Source organism: Podospora anserina, chromosome 1 (assembly GCF_000226545.1).
Source record: "Podospora anserina S mat+ genomic DNA chromosome 1, supercontig 1".
In the NCBI taxonomy this organism is placed as follows: domain Eukaryota; kingdom Fungi; phylum Ascomycota; class Sordariomycetes; order Sordariales; family Podosporaceae; genus Podospora; species Podospora anserina.
The window spans coordinates 903,344-925,421 of NW_001914859.1; the positions used below are offsets into that span (position 1 = coordinate 903,344).

At 52.6% G+C, this 22,078-nt stretch overlaps 9 protein-coding genes across 9 annotated transcripts, besides 1 other annotated feature; 4 read left to right on the forward strand and 5 right to left on the reverse strand.

The window, feature by feature from the left end:
- Positions 1-197: 197 nt before the first annotated feature.
- PODANS_1_2510 (uncharacterized protein) lies at positions 198-1,726 on the reverse strand (the record flags this gene model as incomplete). Its single annotated transcript, XM_001912412.1, has 2 exons — positions 198-926; positions 983-1,726. 2 exons carry the CDS (start codon positions 1,724-1,726, stop codon positions 198-200), a joined length of 1,473 nt encoding a protein of 490 aa, XP_001912447.1.
- Positions 1,727-2,350: 624 nt separating this feature from the next.
- PODANS_1_2520 (uncharacterized protein) lies at positions 2,351-3,392 on the reverse strand (the record flags this gene model as incomplete). The annotated part of the gene is made up of 2 exons (XM_001912413.1): positions 2,351-3,072; positions 3,284-3,392. The coding sequence occupies 2 exons, from the start codon at positions 3,390-3,392 to the stop codon at positions 2,351-2,353; spliced, it is 831 nt and encodes a 276-aa protein (XP_001912448.1).
- A 1,040-nt stretch (positions 3,393-4,432) lies between these two features.
- Positions 4,433-4,858, forward strand: PODANS_1_2530 (uncharacterized protein; the record flags this gene model as incomplete). Its single annotated transcript, XM_001912414.1, has 3 exons — positions 4,433-4,451; positions 4,597-4,671; positions 4,737-4,858. The coding sequence occupies 3 exons, from the start codon at positions 4,433-4,435 to the stop codon at positions 4,856-4,858; spliced, it is 216 nt and encodes a 71-aa protein (XP_001912449.1).
- A 437-nt stretch (positions 4,859-5,295) lies between these two features.
- Positions 5,296-6,555, reverse strand: PODANS_1_2540 (uncharacterized protein; the record flags this gene model as incomplete). Its single annotated transcript, XM_001912415.1, has 2 exons — positions 5,296-6,292; positions 6,356-6,555. 2 exons carry the CDS (start codon positions 6,553-6,555, stop codon positions 5,296-5,298), a joined length of 1,197 nt encoding a protein of 398 aa, XP_001912450.1.
- Positions 6,556-7,203: 648 nt separating this feature from the next.
- On the reverse strand, positions 7,204-10,148 carry PODANS_1_2550 (uncharacterized protein; the record flags this gene model as incomplete). The annotated part of the gene is made up of 4 exons (XM_001912416.1): positions 7,204-8,972; positions 9,024-9,841; positions 9,909-9,920; positions 10,015-10,148. The coding sequence occupies 4 exons, from the start codon at positions 10,146-10,148 to the stop codon at positions 7,204-7,206; spliced, it is 2,733 nt and encodes a 910-aa protein (XP_001912451.1).
- A 458-nt stretch (positions 10,149-10,606) lies between these two features.
- On the forward strand, positions 10,607-10,914 carry PODANS_1_2560 (uncharacterized protein; the record flags this gene model as incomplete). The annotated part of the gene is made up of 2 exons (XM_001912417.1): positions 10,607-10,791; positions 10,851-10,914. The coding sequence occupies 2 exons, from the start codon at positions 10,607-10,609 to the stop codon at positions 10,912-10,914; spliced, it is 249 nt and encodes an 82-aa protein (XP_001912452.1).
- A 3,055-nt stretch (positions 10,915-13,969) lies between these two features.
- On the forward strand, positions 13,970-16,473 carry PODANS_1_2570 (uncharacterized protein; the record flags this gene model as incomplete). The annotated part of the gene is made up of 5 exons (XM_001912418.1): positions 13,970-14,097; positions 14,166-14,523; positions 14,770-14,908; positions 14,964-15,363; positions 15,426-16,473. Coding segments are annotated over 5 exons (2,073 nt in total), but the record flags the coding sequence as incomplete, so codon positions are not given.
- Positions 16,474-17,466: 993 nt separating this feature from the next.
- On the reverse strand, positions 17,467-18,655 carry PODANS_1_2580 (uncharacterized protein; the record flags this gene model as incomplete). The annotated part of the gene is made up of 2 exons (XM_001912419.1): positions 17,467-18,046; positions 18,369-18,655. 2 exons carry the CDS (start codon positions 18,653-18,655, stop codon positions 17,467-17,469), a joined length of 867 nt encoding a protein of 288 aa, XP_001912454.1.
- A 1,223-nt stretch (positions 18,656-19,878) lies between these two features.
- Positions 19,879-21,160, forward strand: PODANS_1_2590 (uncharacterized protein; the record flags this gene model as incomplete). The annotated part of the gene is made up of 2 exons (XM_001912420.1): positions 19,879-19,968; positions 20,069-21,160. 2 exons carry the CDS (start codon positions 19,879-19,881, stop codon positions 21,158-21,160), a joined length of 1,182 nt encoding a protein of 393 aa, XP_001912455.1.
- A 347-nt stretch (positions 21,161-21,507) lies between these two features.
- Positions 21,508-21,583, reverse strand: a tRNA (tRNA-Gly).
- Positions 21,584-22,078: the final 495 nt, after the last annotated feature.

The window sequence follows — 22,078 nt, forward strand, 5'->3', positions numbered from 1 at the left end:
ATAACTATGCAAGCCCAAGAAATGCTAACAATCCGTCCAAAAAGCCTTTTAACGCCCAAAATAGTTTCCCTCCTGTCCCACTTTTTTCCTTTCTCTATAAAGTAGTTGATTTTTTAATACAAGAGCTTTTGTTACAATATATACATACACACCGCCCCTTTCCCCACATGGTGGTGGTGACATGCAAGTAGTAGTACTCAATACATGTCATACAAGTCGGGGAACAAGATCCCGTTCGCCATGGCGAGCACCTCCCTCTCAAAATCCGTATCCGCCTCCTCCTCGTCCCAAGGCAGCAGGCCCATCGCCCGAAGCCCTTCCTCCCCGCCGGCGTCGCTTATTTCTTGGACGCCTGGACGGCCAATGTAGTGTGCTTCTCCCCTGCCGTGACCGCTCCCGTAGCCGCACCCGTCAAAGAAATCTGGGCCGGGGCAGCCGAGGAGAAAAGATTTCCGCTGGCGGGAGAGGTAGAGGGCGTTTGTTTGGGTTAGGGGCACGCAGGGGAGGTACATCACGCTTGCTGAGGGGGTGGGGGAGGAAGAGGTGATGGAGTGGATGAGGTCGGGGTGCCAGATTAGGTAGTCGCCTGGGGAGAGGTCGGGGATGTCGATTAGGGAGCGGCGGAGCTGGAGGTGGGGGTGGATGGACGAGTTTATTTCCTGGGCGTAGGAGGGGAGGGCGCCGTGGAGGATGGAGTTTGTGGGTGTGAATGCCCAGTTTTCTGATTCCGGGGAGGAGGAGGAAGAAGAAGAGGGGGAGAAGAAAGGGCGGAGGAGGAAGTAAGCTGTTGCGTGCTTGAGCAAAGGACAGACGCGCATGGAGGAGGGCCCCGGGGATAAGGCGAGCCAGCCTTGGTACATCCTGAAGATGGAGCATGCGCCGGCTTTGTGGTAGAGGTCCGAGGTTACTGTCAGACGGGTGCTGCTCTGTACGTGAGGTTAGTGGTGGTGCAAGAAATGATGGAACGCGGTAATTGACGAACCTCCCATGGGTTGTAATCTTCCCATTGCCCCTGGAATATCTCATTGTAGGTGCCTGCCCTTCCATACCCGTCCGTCTCCCATCTTTCCACACTGCCGCCATCAATATGAGCTGCCGCGGGGGACCTCGTGTCTGCCGTCTTTTGACCTGTCCTGATTCGGTCGGCATAAGTGATCGGGAAATTCGTGGTCACCCGCGCCTTTGGATCTTTCGAAGTCCATAACCCCATGGCAAAACGTTGAGCTTCCAAGACATTGGGGTGTCCCCTTGCCTTGATCTGAGCTGCACTCCAATACAGTTCCTGTAGGTCAGATTCCTGAGGAGTCCTTGGCCTTTTCTCTGCATTTTCGTCAAGATACCCCATAGCTCCTTGGTACAAGTCCTCCGCAGTATCCCGTGGTATCACATTGCGTATGATAGCAACGCCTCTCTGTCGAAGGCCTTCCCGGAAGACCTCGGCCACCCCGGGGTTCTTGATGTTGGAAAAGTCGATGGTGGGGACAGCCTGTGACCCCAAAGATGATACACGATCAACCTCGTCCGAGAGGGTCTGTATCAGGCGCTGCCATGAGGGCACAAGTGTCGATTCCTTTCCGGATACTAATCTTTCCTTCAGGACACTAAACCGCCGCGGGAGGGGTATTGGCTCGGAGTATGATCGTGAAAGCATCTCATCCTTTCTCGACGGGGGTGAATGGCTCGAGGAGACTGGGGAGATCGGAAGAGGCCCTATAGAAATGGCCATGTCGGGGGATGCGCGCGAATAACATAGCAACACGGGAGGAGGTGCAGCTGCAATTCAGGAGCGCATATTGGATGCAGGAAAGAGTGGGAAGGACCCGGTATGTATTCAGCAGCTGCAAGAAGCAGCAGAGATATACACATTGTCAGTCGACAACGGTGACGAATACGGCGTGGTTTCCATTGCTTGCCTCGGTGTGGGCATTGCTCCAGGTCTGAAAGACGGTTGTCGATGCATCAAGATCCGAAAGTGGAAACCAAAAAGGTGTAAGTCGTTTGAGCCATGTCCCTGTCTCCCTACCAGGGGACCGCAAAGCGCAGAGACGGGCCGTCTGGCCGGACAAGACACCCCACGTAAATTCTACGATGGTCCCCCCAATAGGGGAATTTTAAGCACCCCTACCCAAAACCAAAGGCAAAGATCCAAACAACTGTCTTGGTTGATTTCCCAAAGCTCTGCTAACGTCTCGCTTGCAATGCCCGCAAGTCCCTAGCTTCCCTTTGCAGGGCTGAAAAGAGCCTCTGATAAGAGCAGGGATCAGGGCTTTAACCCAAATGCACTGTTGATCTGTCCCGACATGCCGATTCGCGCCGCGTGTTGTCCTTTTCTGGTTCCGTGATCTCGTTTCTAAGCTTGTTTCCCTCGTTTGGAACGGCGGATAGGGACGTTAGTGTCGGCATTGTCACCGGAAGTCTTCCTTTTGGCCGGTGGCTTAGACTTGGTGGTTTTCTCTTCGGGTTCTGTTTTGGTTGCCGGCTTGTCTTCCTGGTCCGTTGCCGCTCCCTTGTCGTTCTCCTCTGCCTTTTCCGCCGTGGCAGCCGCCTTTCCAGAGGCTTGGGTATGGTCGCCTCTCATAATGGCAAAAGCCACCTTTTCTATATCGACGGCTCTCACACCAAGCCTCTTCGCCAAGGCCTGGGCTTTCAGAGTCAACTGGGAGTACTCGTTCTTGTTGTACTTGATGGGTCCCTTGGACCCATCATATTCCAGCCAATAAAAGGCCTCATCGGCAAAAAAGATGATGTTATCTGGAGCGTGAACAGCAAGTAGTAGCGAGGCGGTGGCCGGCCCGATGCCCTTGAGCTGAGTGAGAATATCTAGGGCCTGAGGCCACTGCTTCTTGGCCTGGTGGTACTGAGCTACGGCCTTTCGTATTGTCTCTTTCAAAGTCTTGGGATCGTTTGATGAAACGAGCTTCATGAGAGAGGGTCTGAATTTCCCATGGCGACTGTCACTCAAGTCAGTCCCACTGTGATGATACCAAACTCTCGGTAACAGTAAATGAGACCAAAGAAACACCATCCCCACAACTGCAGTAGCATTGTTCAAAACATTGGATGACGACAAGTCTGGAGACGAGAAACACATACAGCTTCCATTCGACCAGCAATTTGACATCTTCAATTGTCATTTGTTTGGGCTTTTCCTGGCCAAACTGCTCAAGGGCTTCGCCATATCGATAGGCATCAAGCTCAGATAGAGACTTTTGGCCTTCTTTGGCTACAAGGCTGTATTAGTCCATGTGCAACTCTGACCGGAATAGTCTTGTCAGAGACTTACTGCCTTTGCTTTTGGAAATAGCCTCAAGACAGGCCGGGTATCTGCTAAGGTACTCATGAAATTCGCTGTCGGTTATATTATCCGCAGACGGGATGGTCGAGCTTCCCATTGCGGCTCTTGGTACAGATTGCGGTCTTGATGCCGGGCCAGGGTTGTATCGCAGGAACAACGGTCGCGATCCGCGAGATCCACCAGGCTCAATCCGACGGGTCGCTGTCCGGGAGCTCGTGCCGTTGATACGTTGATACGGTATTCGTCGATGCGAAGACCAGCAATACGCCCGAGTTAAGGCCAGATCAACCGAGATTTTTTTTTTCCGAGTGAGAAAGTTGAAGAACACGACCCAAGCAATGAGGTTGAACGAAACGTTTTCCTGATTCGGCCCACAATGGCGATGAGAGTGAGAATGACACCGAGTCGGATGATGATGGCGCTTCACCGGGAGAGGGATGCTGGTTTTTTCTTAATACGGGTTTGCGAAACGGCGGCTAAGCGGGAGATAACCCAAGATTAACGAGACCAATGCAGGAACCGACGAGGGGAGGGTTTCTGGAAGATGTGGAAGGTGTGCCGGTGTCGATTGACGAGACGCGATGAGAAGCGCGTCAGTGGTGTAATCAAACACCACCAAAAAATGATGACAACAGGAGGCTTCAAAATACGCCAACGAGATCCCGAAACTGTTTCAAAAGGTTCCGAAGACGAAGATGAAGGAGATCATTCAACCCGAGTATAAAAGCACACTCTCATGGAAAGATATGCAACATCACAAAAGGCCCCTCTCTCACTCAGGGTCTTTCTTCATTTCTGTACCAAGCACTTAAACCCCTGCTGATAATCATCAATCTAGTTGCCCGTCACTGGGCCGTTGGCAGCTGCAAGACGACAGACTGGTCCGTGCACCCATCAATCCAGCCCACTTCGACCACGAGCCCACCTCAGGCTCCAGTCAAAAAATTGGCGGCGGGACTTGTAGCTGCTGACTGGAATTCCAAAGACTCTCTCTAACCTTCGCGCCTCTTTTACCCGCTGACCGCAAAGGAAGAAAAAAACATACAGACTTCATAGCCTTCACCGTACTTCCGTAACGGACCAACCCTTACTCCTCACCCAACTTTTTTACCCGTAAAGAAAACCCAAACCGACAAAATGGGTGGAGGTAACGTACGTGCAGATCCTCTTGCATCCCCTCCGTCCCCCGACATGTGCCCCAAAACGTTCCCCCCCAGATCCTCATCCCCGTTTCTTGCCCGCTCGGCCCTTCAAACCTACGTGGTACAGCGGAATAAGGTACTGACAGAAAGTCAATATAGGGAGCCAAGGCCGCGCAGAAGCGTGCCCGCAACGCAAAGGATGCTGCCCCCAAGGCCGCTTCTCAGCTCAAGAGCGTAGGTACTCCGTGTCTGGTGTGGGCAACAAGAAGTAGATTGCTGATGTGATACTCGATAAACAGAACGAGAAGGCCATGAACATCATCTGCAACATCTGCAAGCAGACCTTCCTCTCGACCTCCCGCAAGCCCCAGCTCGAGCAGCACTCCAGCAGCGGCAAGCACGCCGGGAAACACACGTTTGAGCAGTGCTTCCCCGAGTACAAGGAGTAGGAAATGTCTACTATCTGAACGATCAATGACCAACATTGCATAAAAACAAACAAAAAAAAATGGCGAAGCGGGCCGCGCTAGGCAAACAGACAGGCATGGGACAAAGCTAGGCGTAGGGTATGGGCATGATGGGCGACGCAGCAGGCGTGATGGCATCAGCGAACTGGCGTAACGAGGTTGATATTCGGGATATGGTTTGGATTTTTTGACGGGCATCCTCCTGGTTCTGGATGGGCATGACTGACTGGAAGTTTTCTGGCCATAGGCACTAGCTCGTCCAGAAGAAACAGAGGCATGATATGGATCACGTTTTGGTATGAGACTGCTGTGAAAAAACTTCCATGATGAAAACCAAGGCTATGCTGTACTCCCTTGAACCCAAAAACTCCAAACTAAAGGCACCAGTCCTTTAATGAGCCTCCACAGCCTTCCCCTCGCCTACAATGGGCACCGCCTCCACGACGGGACTCTTCTTCCTCGCCAACGCAGCCTGCTCAGCCCTCACGCTCTCCAAAATGTCCGGATACCAAATCTCACCCACATCCTGATGGCTCTTGACCCGGTTCCTCAACGTCGCCTCCCCCAACGTCTTGGCCACCCCTCCCTTCCTAAACGTAAACTCAACATCATCCAATCTTCCCCCATTCTCCTCCAGCACCCTCCTCCTCAGTTCCTTGATCTCCTCCTTCACCTGTCCCACCCCCACATTCTCCAAATCCTCAAACTCTGCGTCCCCGCTCACGCCCTGAAAGAAAGGAATGCTATACCTCGCCCCTTTGCCCGCCTCCGGAGACAAGACCCTGTGCGTAGTACTCACACAAACCCCCTGAGTGAGCGCCTCCAGCCCCTGCCCTATCGCCACGACAAGCGTCCCGTCAATAGGAGGGCAATCAATCCACTCCCCCCTCATATTCTGCACCTGCAATCCCCTGTGCTGACTAGCCTGCAGCAAGTAACTACTCAGCATACTATCCTTGTGCGGCCCAACCCCTTGATTTCCCTTCCCGCTCCCCAACGTGCCCACGTCGGGGTACTTTACAATCTTGAGCTTGTGTTGCTGCGTTTGGTTTTGTCTCCCGCCGAAGCCAGGGCCGTCAAAGTACTTGTTGAATGCGTCGGGAGGGAGGTCGATGGCCTCGGCAATGAGGGAGGTGAAGGAAATGGATATCTCCCCCATGCGGTTCATGTACTCGGTGAATGTCTCCCGGAAGTTGGGCAAGATGGATGAAGAGGGCCACTGGTTAGGCGCGAGGAGGTTGTCGTATAAGGGGGCGTCGGGGCCGGGGAGGGGGTGCTCAGTAGACAAGTCGATCTGCTCGCGGTGGTCGATCCCACCGGCGGTGATCTCGGCAGAGAGACGGGAGTAGCCCAGGAAGGAGGGGGCGTTTTTCATTTCGATTTTGAGTCTTATATCTCTGGTTAGTTATATGTGAGAGAGAGGATAAAAGGGGAGAAGAAGGGGAACGGACTTTTCTTCTTCGGGAATGTCAAAAAAGGCTTTGCCCTCGCGGATGACTTGTTTGAAGAGCTCATCTGGGATGCCGACGTTTTTAAGATACAAAAACCCGACTTCCATGAGGGCATGGCGCAGCTCGGCGAGGAACTGCGGTTTCGTCGCTGGGTCTGAGGCCTGAGCCAGGTCGAGGATGGGGATGGATGTAAAGGACATTGTGATCGTCACTGAGGATTAGAGTGATATGTGAGAGCCGCCTGTATCTCCGTGTCTGAGAGGGAAACGTCTTAACAAAGAGTCAAGAATGAAAACACGCCAAAGAAAAAGTAGACTGCTTATAAATAGACCACCGGCCTACAGAATGAATGTTTCAAGAGGGTATCTTAATGATCCAATCGGATACAATATGCAGCTACACTTATATCTCTAGCTTCCTTAGCATCTGTCCGATGTCAGGTCATGTTTCCCATCACCCTCAAAATGGCGTAATCGGTCGACATCGGAGCTGCTCCATACCCAGCCCCGCATTTACTCACGGGGTGCGGGTCACAAAGCCCGGGTTTACCCCCCTTTCTCCAACGGCACGCCATACCCATTCCCTTCCTTTGAAGCTTCCATGTTCGGGCCGGCTTGGTCCAAATGCCGGGCGTACTGCGCCCTTCCCTCCCGCTTACGGATGGGTCCTTACCGGACAAAACCATACCGATTTCGTATTATGGCCTACAACTCTGGGCCCAAGCCACTTTTGCTTATTTCCTTTCCAACCTCTTGATTAGATAAATCTGCTCTCCAATGGCGCGAGCTGTTTCTGGAGGGGCATTTGCGTGTGCCTCGACGTCCTGTTCGTAGACTGAGATGTCGAAATCACTCCGAGGAGGTGGGCTTCGCGCACCACATCGCCGCCAGTTGGGAGAAGCTGCCGTCAAGAGGGGCGAGCGCGAATGTGGGCGCGACATTGAAGGCTTGGACCACGTGCTGTTGGGCTACAACGGCTGCATGATCGTCGTCATCCACCTCCATCGGATCCGCATCCTCCATCTCTTCATCGCTGACTTCTTCATCCTGCAAGACCAACGCATCCTGCACAGGTTGCGTCTCAACTGTGTCATCCATGGTCATGTGGTCCATAGGCTTGAGGATCAGTGGCTGCTCGACAGCGTCGGTCACAGCCCAGATCTGAGCCGCGGAATCAACCACCACGAAACCAGATGACCCCGGAGCAGCCAATACAGATGTGATGAGATGAGGGAATTGTTGCACCAGTTGTGGTTCCTGGTCATCAAGTGAGAAAACCGTCAGCTCAGATCTGGCACCCTTCTTCAGCTTGTCCTGCCGAGGGTGTGGGATAGGTGCCGCCAGGGCGAACGTCCGTGACTGGTGGTTGACGGCCAGTTGAGTAAGGCGTTTGGCGGCGAGAGAAGTATCCTTGAGCTTGTAGCTGTACAGCAGCTCGTCTGACACCGTGTCGTAAACGGCAATGTCCTCGGATAGCAAGATCAAGCACGAACCCATACTCTGGATGCTACGGACTTCTCCGCGGATGATACTTGAGATAACATCCCGAATCGTACCGGTTTGTGTGTCAATGGCAACAACAAGCCCCTCGGTAGAGACCCGGTAGGCGGCAAAGAGGATCGACCCGTCTTCAGAGTAGGCGACCGCGCCACTGCGGAACACCTTTCTGGTCTCCTCAACCAGGTCTTCTTGCTTTTCACGCACAGGGAGCGTGACAGCGCGAGAGCAGTGCCAGCTGCGAAGTGGTTCCCCATCATGTCCTTTGACCGCAAGACCGTCTCGGATGCGGTACTGTGTAGACCAGAACCGTACCACACCATCGTTTCCAATGGTCGCAAACCTGGAGGAAACTGGGTCGCTGGCAACATCGAAGATAGCTTGAGGAAGATCGGTGTGATGCGCCTCATTGACCCTGGTCACCAGCTCAAGTGAGTTATCCTCATGAACCTCCCAGAACTTGAGGTAGATCTCCTTCCTTTGCCGAGCAGCCTCGGCAACAGTCTTGGACCCAGTCAAGAAAGCGGCCGTGTCCCTTTCAGGGGGTTGCCACTCATCGATCGACGCCAACCACTTCCCGTCTTTAGAAAAGGAGAGACTTGTGGCCGTTGGCTCCATAATTGGCTGGCCATCCCTTGTGATATTGGCCTCTGTAGAGCTGGTGCGTGCAATCGCGTGCTTAGACACACCCTGAAATGAAGCAAGGTCAAAGACCTGCACAAGAGGAGCGGATACAGTTGTCCCGGCTCCCTGTGTAGCCTGCTGCCCGTTTCCAACACACAGGAACATCTGAGAAGGGTTGCGCGGATTGGATGTGGCCACCACGGGAGCCGAGATTTCATCGGCTGACCGCCAGACACGACGAACCAAGGATTCCTTCGAAGGCGTCTCTTCTAGCACAAGAGACTGGATGCCAGAAACATACATGGTCGGCTTCATCTCAGCAGTCGAAAGAACCATGGTGGAATTGTCGTCGAGATGGACGGCGTACGATGCACCGCGCGGCGAAATGGTGATGTTTTCGATGGTTGCTGACAGATGAGGAAGAGTTTCCGTCCGACCGGCATCAATCTGCCAAAGAACCAAGACAGTTTCGGCGCCACCAGAGATGAGATAGTTTCCTGACATCGATTAGCATCTTGCGAGCGGTTCTGAGCACATGCAGTCCTTACCATCCCTAGACAACTTAACGCTATGAACAGCTCTCCGATGCCAATGGAGCTTCGTAGGCTGCAAGGTGCGCTCTGCAATTCCAGACAATACATCATTGTACAAGTAGATGGCACCCCGAGCGCAACCGACGACCACATCAGCTCTGATGAGTTTCTTGTCCTTCAATACAGGATGAACATCCAGACAGCTGATGATATCGGGAAGGTCGAAAGAGTGGAAGTCGAATTTTAGCGTGTCGATGGAAGCGACCTTGCTCGCCTTGAAGTAGCCAATGTGCAAAGCCGTTTTCGCAGCGGCAACAATCAGCCTCCCACTAGCAGCGAACCGAAGCATCTGAGGACTTTGATCGAAACTGTGAAGAAGCAACCCCTCCCCTTTCCCTTCTAACAGGCTCTCCCTCGTATGGGCGACGATTTGCGCAGAGGTAGGAGTAGTGTTCTGAAGGACGAGAAGCACATCGATTTTGGAATTGGGAAGGTCAATCGCATCGACAGACATATCGACAAGGTTGCTGGAAGTGATGGTGAATGGGGTGTCAGATCCAGTGCCTAATCTCCAATTGATGTTCCAGATACGGCCATCAGAGCAGGCAACCCAAATGTAGGCTCCCTGAGTCTTGGACAGCGATGTGGCCACGATATGGGCTGGTGTGGTCGCATTTTCGCTGTCCGTCTCCGTCAATGGGATAGGGATACGGCGGATCGGCAGGGAGCTTTCGGTGGAAAATACTTGAATCGAAGTATTGTAGGTTATTATGAGAAACCTAGGTATGTCAGTCAGGATGGAATCTGTGAGTAGCTGTCCCCGTCCTGGCATTCTTACTTCTCGTCTGGGGAAAAGATGGGATCAATGTTGAGCATCCGGCCGCCCATTGGGGGTTGGACCTTCCACTGTGACTGTGACGATACACCTGGCAAGCCTGAATGTCCATTTATCGGCTGAAGGCTTGTGTCGTCTGTGTGGCTTGTTTGGTTGGCTCCTTCCCCGTTCAACGCATCTGCCTTCTCCTGTTCTGTTTTGCGACGGTGCTTCTTCTGCTGCGCTTGTGCCGAGTCGTCTTTTGGTTCACGTTTCCGCTTTTTCAACGAGGCGCTATCGCCGTTGGTAGCTGTTTTTGACGGCATCGTGTGATAGGGCAGCAACTGATGTCTGACCTTTTCTGGGGGATCTCGGCGAGAAATCAATGCTGTAATGTCGAGAATGGAATCAAACAGCCCAAGCTTCGCACGCCCAGTCCAGTCGCCAATTGCGACTAAGCGGAAGAAATTTTGGCGGAGTCGCAAAAAAAGTTACAGTGGGGCCGGTTGCTTATCGACGATAAGCACGAGCCAATCCCTGTCCCTGAGACAAAGATTTGCGGCAACTTTCAGAGGTCTCGGCAGGCGTCGCGACAACTTCAGCGCATCCATCCACTTTCTGCCCAGTCATCACTGACCGACACTTTTCTGCCGGCATCTCCCACCGCAAAACCCAGGGCTCCCAATACATCAACTTCTCCGGCTTCAAGAAACATCTTCCGGAACACCCTTTCACATTAGACTCCACCCAAGCTCGACGCGCATCTATTTACACTCTCGACAAAATGATTATTCCGGTTCGCTGCTTCTCATGTGGCAAGGTCGTGGGTGACCTTTGGGAAAAGTTCGTTGTCTTGATCGAGGACAGAGGGCTCGCCGATGGAGAGGCCCTTGATGAGCTCGGCTGCAAGCGCTACTGCTGCCGTCGCATGGTCATGACCCACGTTGACTTGATCGAGAAGCTTCTGAAGTACGAATTTTGTTCGGGCACACTTTTCTGACTGGATTTGGCTGACACCCTCGCTCTAGGTACACTCCCGATGGCCGCAACAGCAAGAAGCTCAGCATGGCCAATCCTGGTCACATGGAATAATAGACAACACCCGTTTAGATGCATTTTCGTCCGGCGTTATGGGTTGGTTATACAGGCAGCAGGGGCATATTGGTCTCAACCATTTTATTTTGGGGCGGGAAAAAGATTGTTTTTATGGGGATGAGGCGTCAGGGTTGACTTGCTTTGGATGCGCGAGGGGGGCGGCAGCATGCTTTTAAAATGTTTAGACAGAGAACCTCGAGAAATGTTTTGGTGAAGAATGGTAAAAGCGGACGACAGTTTCACGCACATGGACTTGGCCGACGCTCAACTAAGGGAATAGAGCAGACATACTGTCAATTGTATTTGCCGTGCAATGCCACCAGCAGATTGCATGTCGTTATGTCGTACTAGAAGCTCTGCCTTTGTTCCAGAGACATACTTACACACTTACTTTGGGAATACAGTTCTTCATGGCACATCACCCATCCTTGATGACGGGGATCCACTTCCCATCCTCACTTCGAGATGAGACTCGGGTGGACATCAGCAGCCCTTTTATCCCACCAACGAAGTTGTTAAGCTAGGAACTTTTATCATTTCACCGCAGCCTTCTCGGACACAGTGCTGGGCAACTAGGAAGGTTCACCCGTGCCTCATCCTTCCCGCGCTGTCCTTCTTCTAGAAAATGCAGTATGTACCACTTTACCCCGGTCTATGCAACCCATACCAGATTTGTGAGATAATCTCGGTCAGCAAGAGGTGCTCATGCTGTTGGTTCCTCTTCCCGAACTGCAACAGACCCCTCCACCAACAGAGAAGAGGTCGTGGACCCGAGCAAGCCTTCCATTTCTGCTTCCTACAGACCGACGCGTGCATTACACGACAACGGCCAGAACCTCCTGTGCAACCATAGCATCTCGTCCGAAGGCGTCGTCGTGGCGTCTAAGCGCCCGTTGCCGCGTCTAATCGCGGTTGTTCTGCAGGCTTGTGAGTCAAAGGAGTATAGTTTCCTCTCTTGTCTCAATCACTCTGCAGAATCCATGAAGGGAAAGGGATCCTAAGCGCGGAGGCTGTTGGTGGAGATGAAGGATCTAAAGAGAGAAGTTAATGTTAGCCGCATTTGGCAGACCTCATGTACTGTCATGAGTAGGGTATCTTACCATTGCTGCCAGCACTCAAAGTCCCTCACAAAACACAGCGCACTTACAACTCCTACAATCTATGAGAGGCGCGCATTCATTGATCCCACACACGGTCCGGCCCCTGCTGCCCGTGGTGGTGTTCTTCCTGTTGTCCTTGTGTGGGTGGCCATGCTGCAGCCCAGATCAGAATCTCAATTCCAACGCCATCATGCCTTTGCAGAGCTTCATCACACTTTCCTCTGCCGAGATTGATTCACCGCCTCTACTGAGAGACGATGCTTCAGTGCCGTCTCTAAGTTTTGTACCCATGGAACAGGCCTGCCTTTTTCTCGGCCGTCCCGATAACAAGTCAAGGTAACAGCACACTGTGCCTATGCGGACGAGAAGTTTCATGGCCCCCGCAGATCCATCCTCTCACTCATTTGCAAAATCAATGCCGATATGACCGAGTATCAGGTTAGGTGTACACTTGTCACCTTTCGGTTCAACATAACCCCCTCCATCACGGAAGGGTGGTGCTTGCAGTGATACTCGATGATGTTTGTCGAGCGCGGCTTGTCCTACCTGAACCATGTGGTACCAAGGGACATCAGCAACCACCCGTATACAGATCTCGTCTGTGCTTGCGTGCCAAACTGCCATTGGCCGTGATCACCAAAGCCAAACGAAACAAGTGAAGCTCGTCCAAAGCACTCCCAGCTGGCTGGGAACAAAGTGGTGATCTAGGGAACCCAACGGCAATCCTATTGGCCAAGAAAGCTGCCCCTCATCCCGAGAAGTTTGGAGCAGGGGGGGTCGAGAATGGTGCCCCCTGACTTGCTGGGAACGCGAGCCTAACGACGTTTTAAGCGCCGACTTCATCGCCATGCAGTTTATCGGCAGTGAGGGGCGCCGTCGCCATCATCTGACTGGCCCGAGACAAAACACGCGCATTGGGTGTGTGCGGGATGGGAACTTTTTTGACATCAGTATTGTCAGCCTTATCCAGAAATATTGAGAGGGGAGAGGATGGCCTACACCAGGCCGGTTCAATCTCGCCTTCGCCGTGTAATCACTCTTGGTGCGCCTCCAACAGACAGGCCATCACCGTCATGTGCAAAGAGCAATTTGGGCGAGCAATACAACATCCAGGTCGACAGATAGAAACCCTTGGCCGTAGGATTCGAATTGTTACTGTGCAGCAGTAGCCAGCACCTGCAGGTCCGTTGGCGGTTTGGTCTATCCCCTGTTGGGCAAGACGCCCTTCCCAGACCCTGGCTTCCCGCAGCACGACACGCCTCTCTTGGTCTCTGCCCCAGCCAGAGTGCTGCCTTCTAACCGCACTGCACACTCTCCTCCCCTCTGCCACTGACCACTACCGGATGTCCTTTGAATGAACCACTGGCTGACAGCTCTACGGCTCCCCACGCGGACACTTCCAAGCTATCACCATCCTTCCCAAGCTTGTCTAGAAGCTGCACTACCGGCTGCGTCCTGGTCGGCGTGTTGGTTGTCGTGGTATCTGGTGTGTTGTTCCCCGCAGCAAGAAGACAGCCCGCATCGGCCTCCCCTTCGGTCCCAATCAGGCTGAAGCCCTACGCCGGTGATCCATCGTGCTGCAAGGAAACACCCACGGTGGCTTGCCTTTGGTGCTCGGGACCTTGGCCACCCCCAAGCATCCTTCTTCCTTAAGGAACGCCCTCTCCCACCAGAGATACCTCAGCTCAGCTCCCGGCGCATCGTGCAATGCTGTATCCCGATACCTACTTGCGCGCCTAATTGTCGACACACAGCATCTGCCAACAACCGCGCACAGGTTCTCCGATATTTTTCTTCCTAAGCGCAGTCGTGCTGTGCTGCCTACTGCTTGCCTTGCCGTCTCGGTTTTGGGGCAAACCCTTTAACCAACGACTGATAACTGCTGGCCTGGCCGTTGACTGGGTTAGCGAGATCTACACCTCGGCTCACTGCGGCGCATTGGGTCGGAAGTGGCTGCAATGGCTCTTGAAGCTCCCCTGAGGACATCAACGGGAAGCATCAGGTCGATATACCCTTCATACGCCGAAATGGCACTCTCCTCTGGACGAGAGTCCCCTGCGCTGACGTCCCAATATATGGCGTATGATATCCCTTCCCAGCTAACCCCGAATTGGTGAACCCTGTTGGTTGACATTTATCTTTTCCCAGCTCCTCGTCCGGCCCTGACTCCCAAGCCCTTCGTCCAAATTCTTTTACGAGACCAAGCTCGGCGCATCTTATGAGCCCGAGCAGCGATATTGTTGGCCCTTCACCTGTGACTTCGAACGGAACCGAGACTACGGAAATTGAGGACGAAGAGGTGGAAGACACTGAAGAAGCGACCGGGTTTGGGCGCAATTCGGTTTGTGGACCTTGTCTATGCCTTTTGTATGATATCGTGCCGGTCATAATAACTAATGGTTGCCAGTTGTTGATGCTGAAAACGAACATTCCGGATCATGTACGAAAATCCGGAAGTGAAGAGGTCGTCTCGGTGATACACGCGCCCCCAAATTTTCAAGACTGGGTATGAAGGCTCAAGGCAAATGGATGATAGGATGACCCAAGCTGACGTTGGATCTTGCCAGAAGTCCGGTGATACTACCTCGAGATCAAGTGTTTCGAACTCTGTGAGCGGTGCGAGTATAGCCAGTAGCGGTGCCAGTCCGCCGCCTAGCGAACCGTCAACTGTAGTAGTAAGGTGTCCTGTTGAGTGAGGGCAGTCTAAACATGGTGCTAACTCTGTACAAAGACAAGGCATTCGCTAAACCAGTCGCCCCCTATGGTTAACACCAGAGTACGACCCGTGTCATTCAATCTTGATGCTCCGACACCTCAGGCCCAGAAATTGGAAGATGTCTACGCCAATGAATCTACAAAAACACGATCCAGCACTGCTAGCAGCCTTGAATGTAAGAGTGGACAAACAGACACCACTGGCAAACTCGATGCTAATTCGTTGTGCAGTGATACCCGAAATCATTGAGAATGACGGGGACGAGGAGTTTGAAGACGCGGACGAATTCGCCAATCCCACACGAGGCCAAGATACCGAAGTGAAAGCACTTAAAGCGGCCCTTGAGGAGTGCTGGACATTATGCAATACTCTCGCCAACCTCAGTTCGATTCACCGAAAGCAAGTCTTCCACAGCTCTGGCACTCCTGATGCCCACGAAAGGGCATGGAAATGCTGCTGGAAGCTCTGCAAACGATTATATCACAGCCGAGACGACGTCTCAGAGTCATTTGGAGTGCGGACCAATCTAGATCTATGTCGGGACTTTTGTCAGTCACTCTTTGATGTGAGGCAAAGGACCAATGAGACGGCGGACTCGATCCTGAGGGTCAGCTTTGAGCTCAACAATCAGTACGTTTCTTTTTGTTGGTGACGGGGATATCATGTCTAACAAGATGACACAGTTTATACAGCGCTCAGGACAGCCGAACGCTCCCTGAAGCCTTCCGGGAGCGAACACTGGATTTCTACATCACCCTGTGTCACCGACTGATGAAGCAACGCAACGACTTGGCCGAAGAAACCGACTCGTTGCTACGGGCATGCTGGGCGCTGGCTGAGATGCTCTTCAGCCTTCGGCAAAACCGAAGAGACGGAAAGGCCCCCGACGAAGAACTCCTTGGCTCAGCCGTCCAGGCTTGTTGGGAGCTGTGCGACATATTCCGTGAGGGCTGGACACAGGTTCGACCAGATCGCGGTACACCGAGACCAAACCAGGTCAACTTTTTCGCGGCCAACCCAACTTTTGGCCTGCAAATGAGCAGTCACCAATCTGAAGTCGAGCGCTCCAATGCCGGAAGCCGTGCCTCTCTACGCTCGAAACGGGAGAGTTTGCGGAGCCTGGGTGAACTTGAGCGACCTCGCGCACGACCCGTCGTACCCGAAACTCCAGTGACTGAATTTGAAGATACACCAATCTCACCCGACGCCAGCCCACAGATGCCCAACATTCTTGTGCTTGGGACGTCGGACTCTCGCAGCGATCGTGGGGGGCGTTGGTCGAGCAATGCCTCGAACCTGTCTGGTTACAGCCAAAACACGTCCAGCACGGCCACCACAGCGACGACGATAGAAGATGTCAACATCACCCGCATCAAAGCCCTCGTCGTGAAGGCGGCACTCAACATTGGTTTTGACCGCAGTGCACCGGGGGCAGATGCGCCATCCGCTCTACAATCATTCGTCAACGACCTCCCTCAGCACTCCTTTGGTGGGCTGCCCAACCAAATCTCTTTGCTGCAGAATTACAAGAATCTCGTGTTAGCAGATGCGTCATTCCGCTCTCCGGCCACATTACCCGCCCGTGGGAAGCGGTTCAACGCTGTGGAAGTGGCCAAGAGCGTCGGGTGGATGATGATCAGATCAGGCCAGTATAACTTTTTGAGGGATCTATACCGGCTTGTCTTCGGGTGTCAGCTAGAGGATGCCGACACGAGGAAGAATGTTTCCATTGTGGTATAATGGGGGCAGCCCCCTCGTTGGTCATACCGAGGACGGGGAGATTGGGATCCCGGTCACAAAACCAGGTCGCGGCCAGGTGTGTGTCGGCCGAAGAGGATTTCGCTTGTGGCTGCGTCGCATAAACATCACTTTGTTCAGAAGAACCTCGGATTCAATACCCCTGAATCGAGCGAAGCCGCCTTTTCATCAACTCAACACTCGAGGCGCCGTCAGTCTCTACCGCAGAGAACCAACCCACAATTTGCGCAAATCTACCACCCTACCTACTACTACCATTTATTCAACTACATAATTCCTCGTTGTTTGTCAGATACCCTTTGTTTTACGGCTTTTTTTATTTTTAATTTCACCACCTTAGAAAACCTTGATGAACTGCCTACTTTTTACTTCTTTGCCCATGTGTATTTCCATTGCAAGGGCGCTCTGGGTCAGACACTTTGAGCACGGCGGGGTTTGGGAAGGAGGCGGAAATGAGTGATATGAAATTTTAGTTTTGCGACAAGAACAAAGATGAACCTGTAAAATTGAGTAATAAGCCTGTGTGAGCGAACTTTTTCGTGTCGGAGTATTCGACTGTCGGTATTGATATCTGAAAGGATGTGACAAAATCTTCAAGTGCTGGGCGGTAATTGTCTGGTGGTAGAGTCAGGAATGGAATGCGTTATGCGTCGGCTATGAACCGATACCGTTGTCCATATCTGGTATCTATCAACAGTTAAGCCACATATGATTATGGTGTAAAAAGTGAGCGTGGTATATATATAATTATCGTATCTATCATTACGCATATATGCATCGAATAAAGCCCTTATTTCTCTCCCCCCTGGGGTATCGGAATAAACCCATATAAACGCCCTGAAAAAGCCATATTCAACAGAGAAGCGAACGTTATGTTGTTGTCCCTTTTTTTACATGTGCCCATTCGTTCCCTTACAAAAAATGGTACAAAAACACAAGTGAACGAAATCTAGGTATCCGCGCGAAAACAACGTTTTAAGCAGTGAAGACAACAGCAGCAACAGTAGCAACGACTGGCCACCACCCAGCATTCTCCAAAAGAGCACGCAGGCCATCACCAGCAGCAGAGCCAGGAGCGTCGGTGCCGCCGGGAGCAGTGGTGCCATCCGGAAGAGTACCGTTGATCAGAATCGTGCTGGTTCCGTTGACATTGGCGACGTCAATCACAGACTTGTCGAGGGCCGCGTAGCTTCCGTTGCCGATCAAGTCCTTCATGTACTGCTCGTCGTCATTGTCGTCACAGCCGCAGACGCTGTCCTCGGCGCAGGCGCAAATCACAGGCTTGGTCTCTCTCCGGTCGGTGGTGACGTTGTGGAAAGTGTAGCCCTCGGGACGGCGGTACAAGTAAGCGCTGGTCAGCCAGAGGCCAGGCCAGAAGGCGAGGAAAGCAGCTCCAAAGAAGAGGGGGGCAACGCCGCGGGTGGGCGAAGATCTACCAGCCCTATAAGGCACTGCGGCACCACCGCCGTAGTATGTGCCACCGCCATATGCGGGTGCTGGGCCGGTTCCGGTTGAGGTCCGGCCGCCCGAGTTGAAGCCAGGAGAGCCTCTTGTCCTATTTTGTGGTGTGTTAGTCGAGCCGAAGGAATCCAAGAATGAGAGACGCTACAATGATGAGGAACCCCAGTAGTGGACGCAGGACTTCGGTACGGAAATGTCGCCCTATCCGATCCCGACGTCGACGACGAAGATCCAGCTCCCCAGGTCCAGGTTGGCCAAGACCAGACATTTGACCAGGAGGCTTGCGTCGACGAAGGAGTAGATTTCGCGGATGAAGGTTTCCTGATGCTGGATCTTCACCCAAAACCGAGCCCAACACTATCAGGCCATTCATTCACGGTAGGTTAAGAAAAATACCAAAACAACATCTAACTTACCCAGAACTGCCGCCGCCGCCGGTAGAGCCCGAGCCCGAGGTACCAGAAGAACCGCCGCCCGAAGACCCTGACGATCCCGATGACCCGCCACCGCCGCCGCCGCCGCGACCACCTCCACCGCCTCCGCCTCTCCGCTTCCAGAGTTCGCTATCATCATGAGAATGCGTGTCGCGCTCGCTGTGTCGTACTGGCTCATGCTGTGCAATCTCCCCAATTGATGGTGACACAAGACCGTGTACTGTCGCGTCGGCGACGAGGAGCGCCGACAAAAACGTGGAAACCTTCATAGTAGGTATGTGTGATGCGTGCGTGTGGGTGAATTGACGTGTAGCTAGTAAAGTAGTTTTTCCAAATGCGAATGAGATTGCGAGGCGGCCTCTAACTTGCAGGTGTCAAGTCTACTTGCAGATATGGCTGATATAGATGACGAGCTTTTTTAAAAGTTGGTTAACTGCGCAAAGTGACATGCAGGCCTGATACCTTATATGTTCCCTGGAGAATGTTTCACAGAGCATGACATGACAGAGCCACAAAAAGCAGGCGGCGCGGGTTTTGGCTGCAGGTGCTCTCTTTTGCGTGTGCCAAGACCATGGGTGGCGGAGGGTCCTGTTCATGGGGCCCCATGATGCTTGTTCCTGCTCGTTGGAACCAATCAGGAGTGTCCCTAGGCCTTGTTGCCGACCAAGAGCCTTCGAGCTGACAAGGCACTTTTTTGGTGAATTCCAAAAAGATAAGATGAGATTCTTCGCTTTGGGATAGCAAGAAGTGTGGCTTGCCGCACGACGCCACAAAGACTTATAGTACAAGCCATGTCATCTGCCGGGCTCTTGAAAGCGAATTTGCGTCCATTTGCTCTTTGAATCCAACCACGAGAGATGAAGTGGCTGACCGGGTCACTGTTGAAAGGGGCAAAAGGGTGTGTCCAACTCGGATTCGGGTTCAAAGTTGTCGTCGGCATTCCGCTGGAGAATCGGGGGATCATGTTCAATCAGCGCTATGACGTCCGAGACTCCCCCTGTAATTCTGCTGGGTATCAATTTTCTAGCACCACGTGCGGGGAAATAGTGGTGCAGAGCACTTGTGAGCCAGAACCGGCACAGAATGCTGGGTGGCTGAGTGCATGCAGAGGGGTACCATTCTTCGCTCACCGATTACATATTGCTACGCTGGTCGCTCACTATTTGCTTGTAAGCGGGTCAATAGGAGTGAGGTCATGAGAGAAACCAACCGAGTGGTTCATCGGTGCTCCAATACTCAAGTTTGCCAATAAGAACAGCGGAATATCTGATTGGTAGGCGCATTCCGATCCGCTTCATACCTTCCTCTGCCTTGCCAACTGCCTTGCCCCTTGGACCCTGAAATTCCGCTCATCAGCGATCCCAATCACTGACATCTCTCCTCGACATCGGATGTTAGGTGTTTCAAGCATCGCTGACCACCGCACTATCTAATCGGCTCCCTCTTTCATCGACTTTGAATACTATCTCATCCGAGGCTGTCTCGATCCAACATGTCATCCCCTCGCCCAAATGACAAATCACTACTGGACCGTCTCAACGCTCTCAAAACGTCAAGTGTTACACTTGATCACACCCCGAAGTAATGAGTTGTGCACACTCTCTCCAAACCTGTAGAACACATGTGCTAAAATGTGACATGCTGAAAGCACCGCTTCCTTTCCCACCACTGTGCCGCCCCAGAACCAGCCACTATCCAGAGAAGATGCCCTCGCTGAGCGCCTCCGACAGCTCCGGCAGGGTAATACCGGGCCCAATATGTCCCGTCCCGAGGACCAGAGTCCTAAAGACGGCCCTGTATTAGGCTCTTCGGGCAATGCTAGTGGGGACAAACCACCAACACCGTTGGAGCAAGCACATTCGGCACAGCCCCCGGCCACACCACGGATCAGCAGCGACCGAGACCCGAAAGAGCAGCTCGTAAAGAGTCTGCCATCTACACCTTCTTCACTGCCTTCGCGCACAGCAATTCCCAATTCGGAAAATGCTGGCATATCTCAGGCAAAACCCTCTTACTTTGTTGGAGGAGGACACGAAGATGTCGATGATGATGCTGTTCAGGCTCTGTTAGAAGATCTCGGTGGGGGGGAGGACTTCAACCTCACCGACGGCCCCCTTGAGACGGGTACTGATACGAAAACCGAAGACCAGAGAGTCTCCGAATTGTTGGATGAGCTCGCAAAGGCGGTGCCGCCGAGCTCTGGCAACGAGAAAGATGATGATGATGATGAAGACGACAACTCTGACGGCGAGCAAATGACCGCCGCCGTTGATAAGATACTGTCTCAAACCCAAGATGAACTAACCGTCTCACCCAACCCAACGGAACCGGAAGACAGCGGGAACACCCAACCCAACAACACCGACAACACCCTCAACCTCCCAACCGTCCCCACAGCCCTCCAAGACCCAGCCCCGGACCCCTTTGAAGATGAAATCTCCTCGCGCCTTGCCGCCCTCAGAGGAATAGGACCAGTAGACCCCTTCGGCCTACCCGCCGCCCCGACTTTCTCACCAGAGGAGCGGGAGCGGTCAACTCCCACCAAGAAACCGCCCCTGGGTGGCAGGGAGGAAAAGTACAGTGACGAAGACGCCAAGACTTGGTGTGTGGTTTGTCTTGATGACGGGACGATCAAGTGTGTAGGGTGTGATGATTATTTGTACTGTGATCGGTGCTGGAGGGAGATGCATGTGGGACCGAGGGCGGGATATGACGAGAGGGGGCATCAGTGGGTGAAGTGGAAGAAGGGGGGGAGGGGAGGGGGGTTTGAATGAGTTGGTATTAGGGTTAGATGTTGTTTGATACAGTGGGTTTAGAACTTGGGTTTTGTGTTTGATAAGAGTTTCAATTAGACAACACACATAGCATCTCACACAGCAGATCTCACAAGAAGTGACTTCTTTCAGTTACTATTCCTACTGTTACTAGTTGCACCGTCTGAAAATGTGAGGTATCGGAACGTTTTCAATGCCCACCAACTAAACATGAAAGGAAATTACCGTTGAAAGGGCCAGCCATAATAGCTAGGTAGCTCGAGATGAGAGAGGGGAAAGAGTGCAAAAATTAAATAGAAGGACCTAACAAATATGTTGACACTGAGAACCAAATGTCCATATTCAGTTGCGGCCATCGGGAATCGAACCCGACTCTAATGCTTGGAAGGCATTAATGCCTTTAAACCACTACACCATAGCCGCTGGTGACTTGTTGCAGTACCTCCATCGGTGTTGGGCATCGTGAGCTGCTCATTACATCTTGCCCGTCTCTGTAGAAGGCTCGGGATACACCTGTAAGGCCTCCGAAAGAGCCAACTCACAAGCCTTGAAATATGGTCGATATACTTCTGAACATGGACGACTTACCCCGGAAGGTGATAGTCGATAAACCGCATTACTTGGGAGGCATTGCAGCAAATATATACCTTACCTTGTGACACACAACATAATACCCAACTCAAGACCACGATAGGTGAGCGAAAGAAATTGAATTGCTCAAAATGCCAGGTTACACAAGAATACACATTAGAAAACCCGAGCGCTTCTGCCCATCACACACCAATCCAGCCTTGGAGGTTTTATGTTACCCCCCAGAGCTTCGCCCTTGCATGGAAAAGTAGTAAAATGCCCAATTATACCCTATGATATGAAACTCCGCCATCCCGCCCGCCATACCTGATCCCATAGAATCCCACC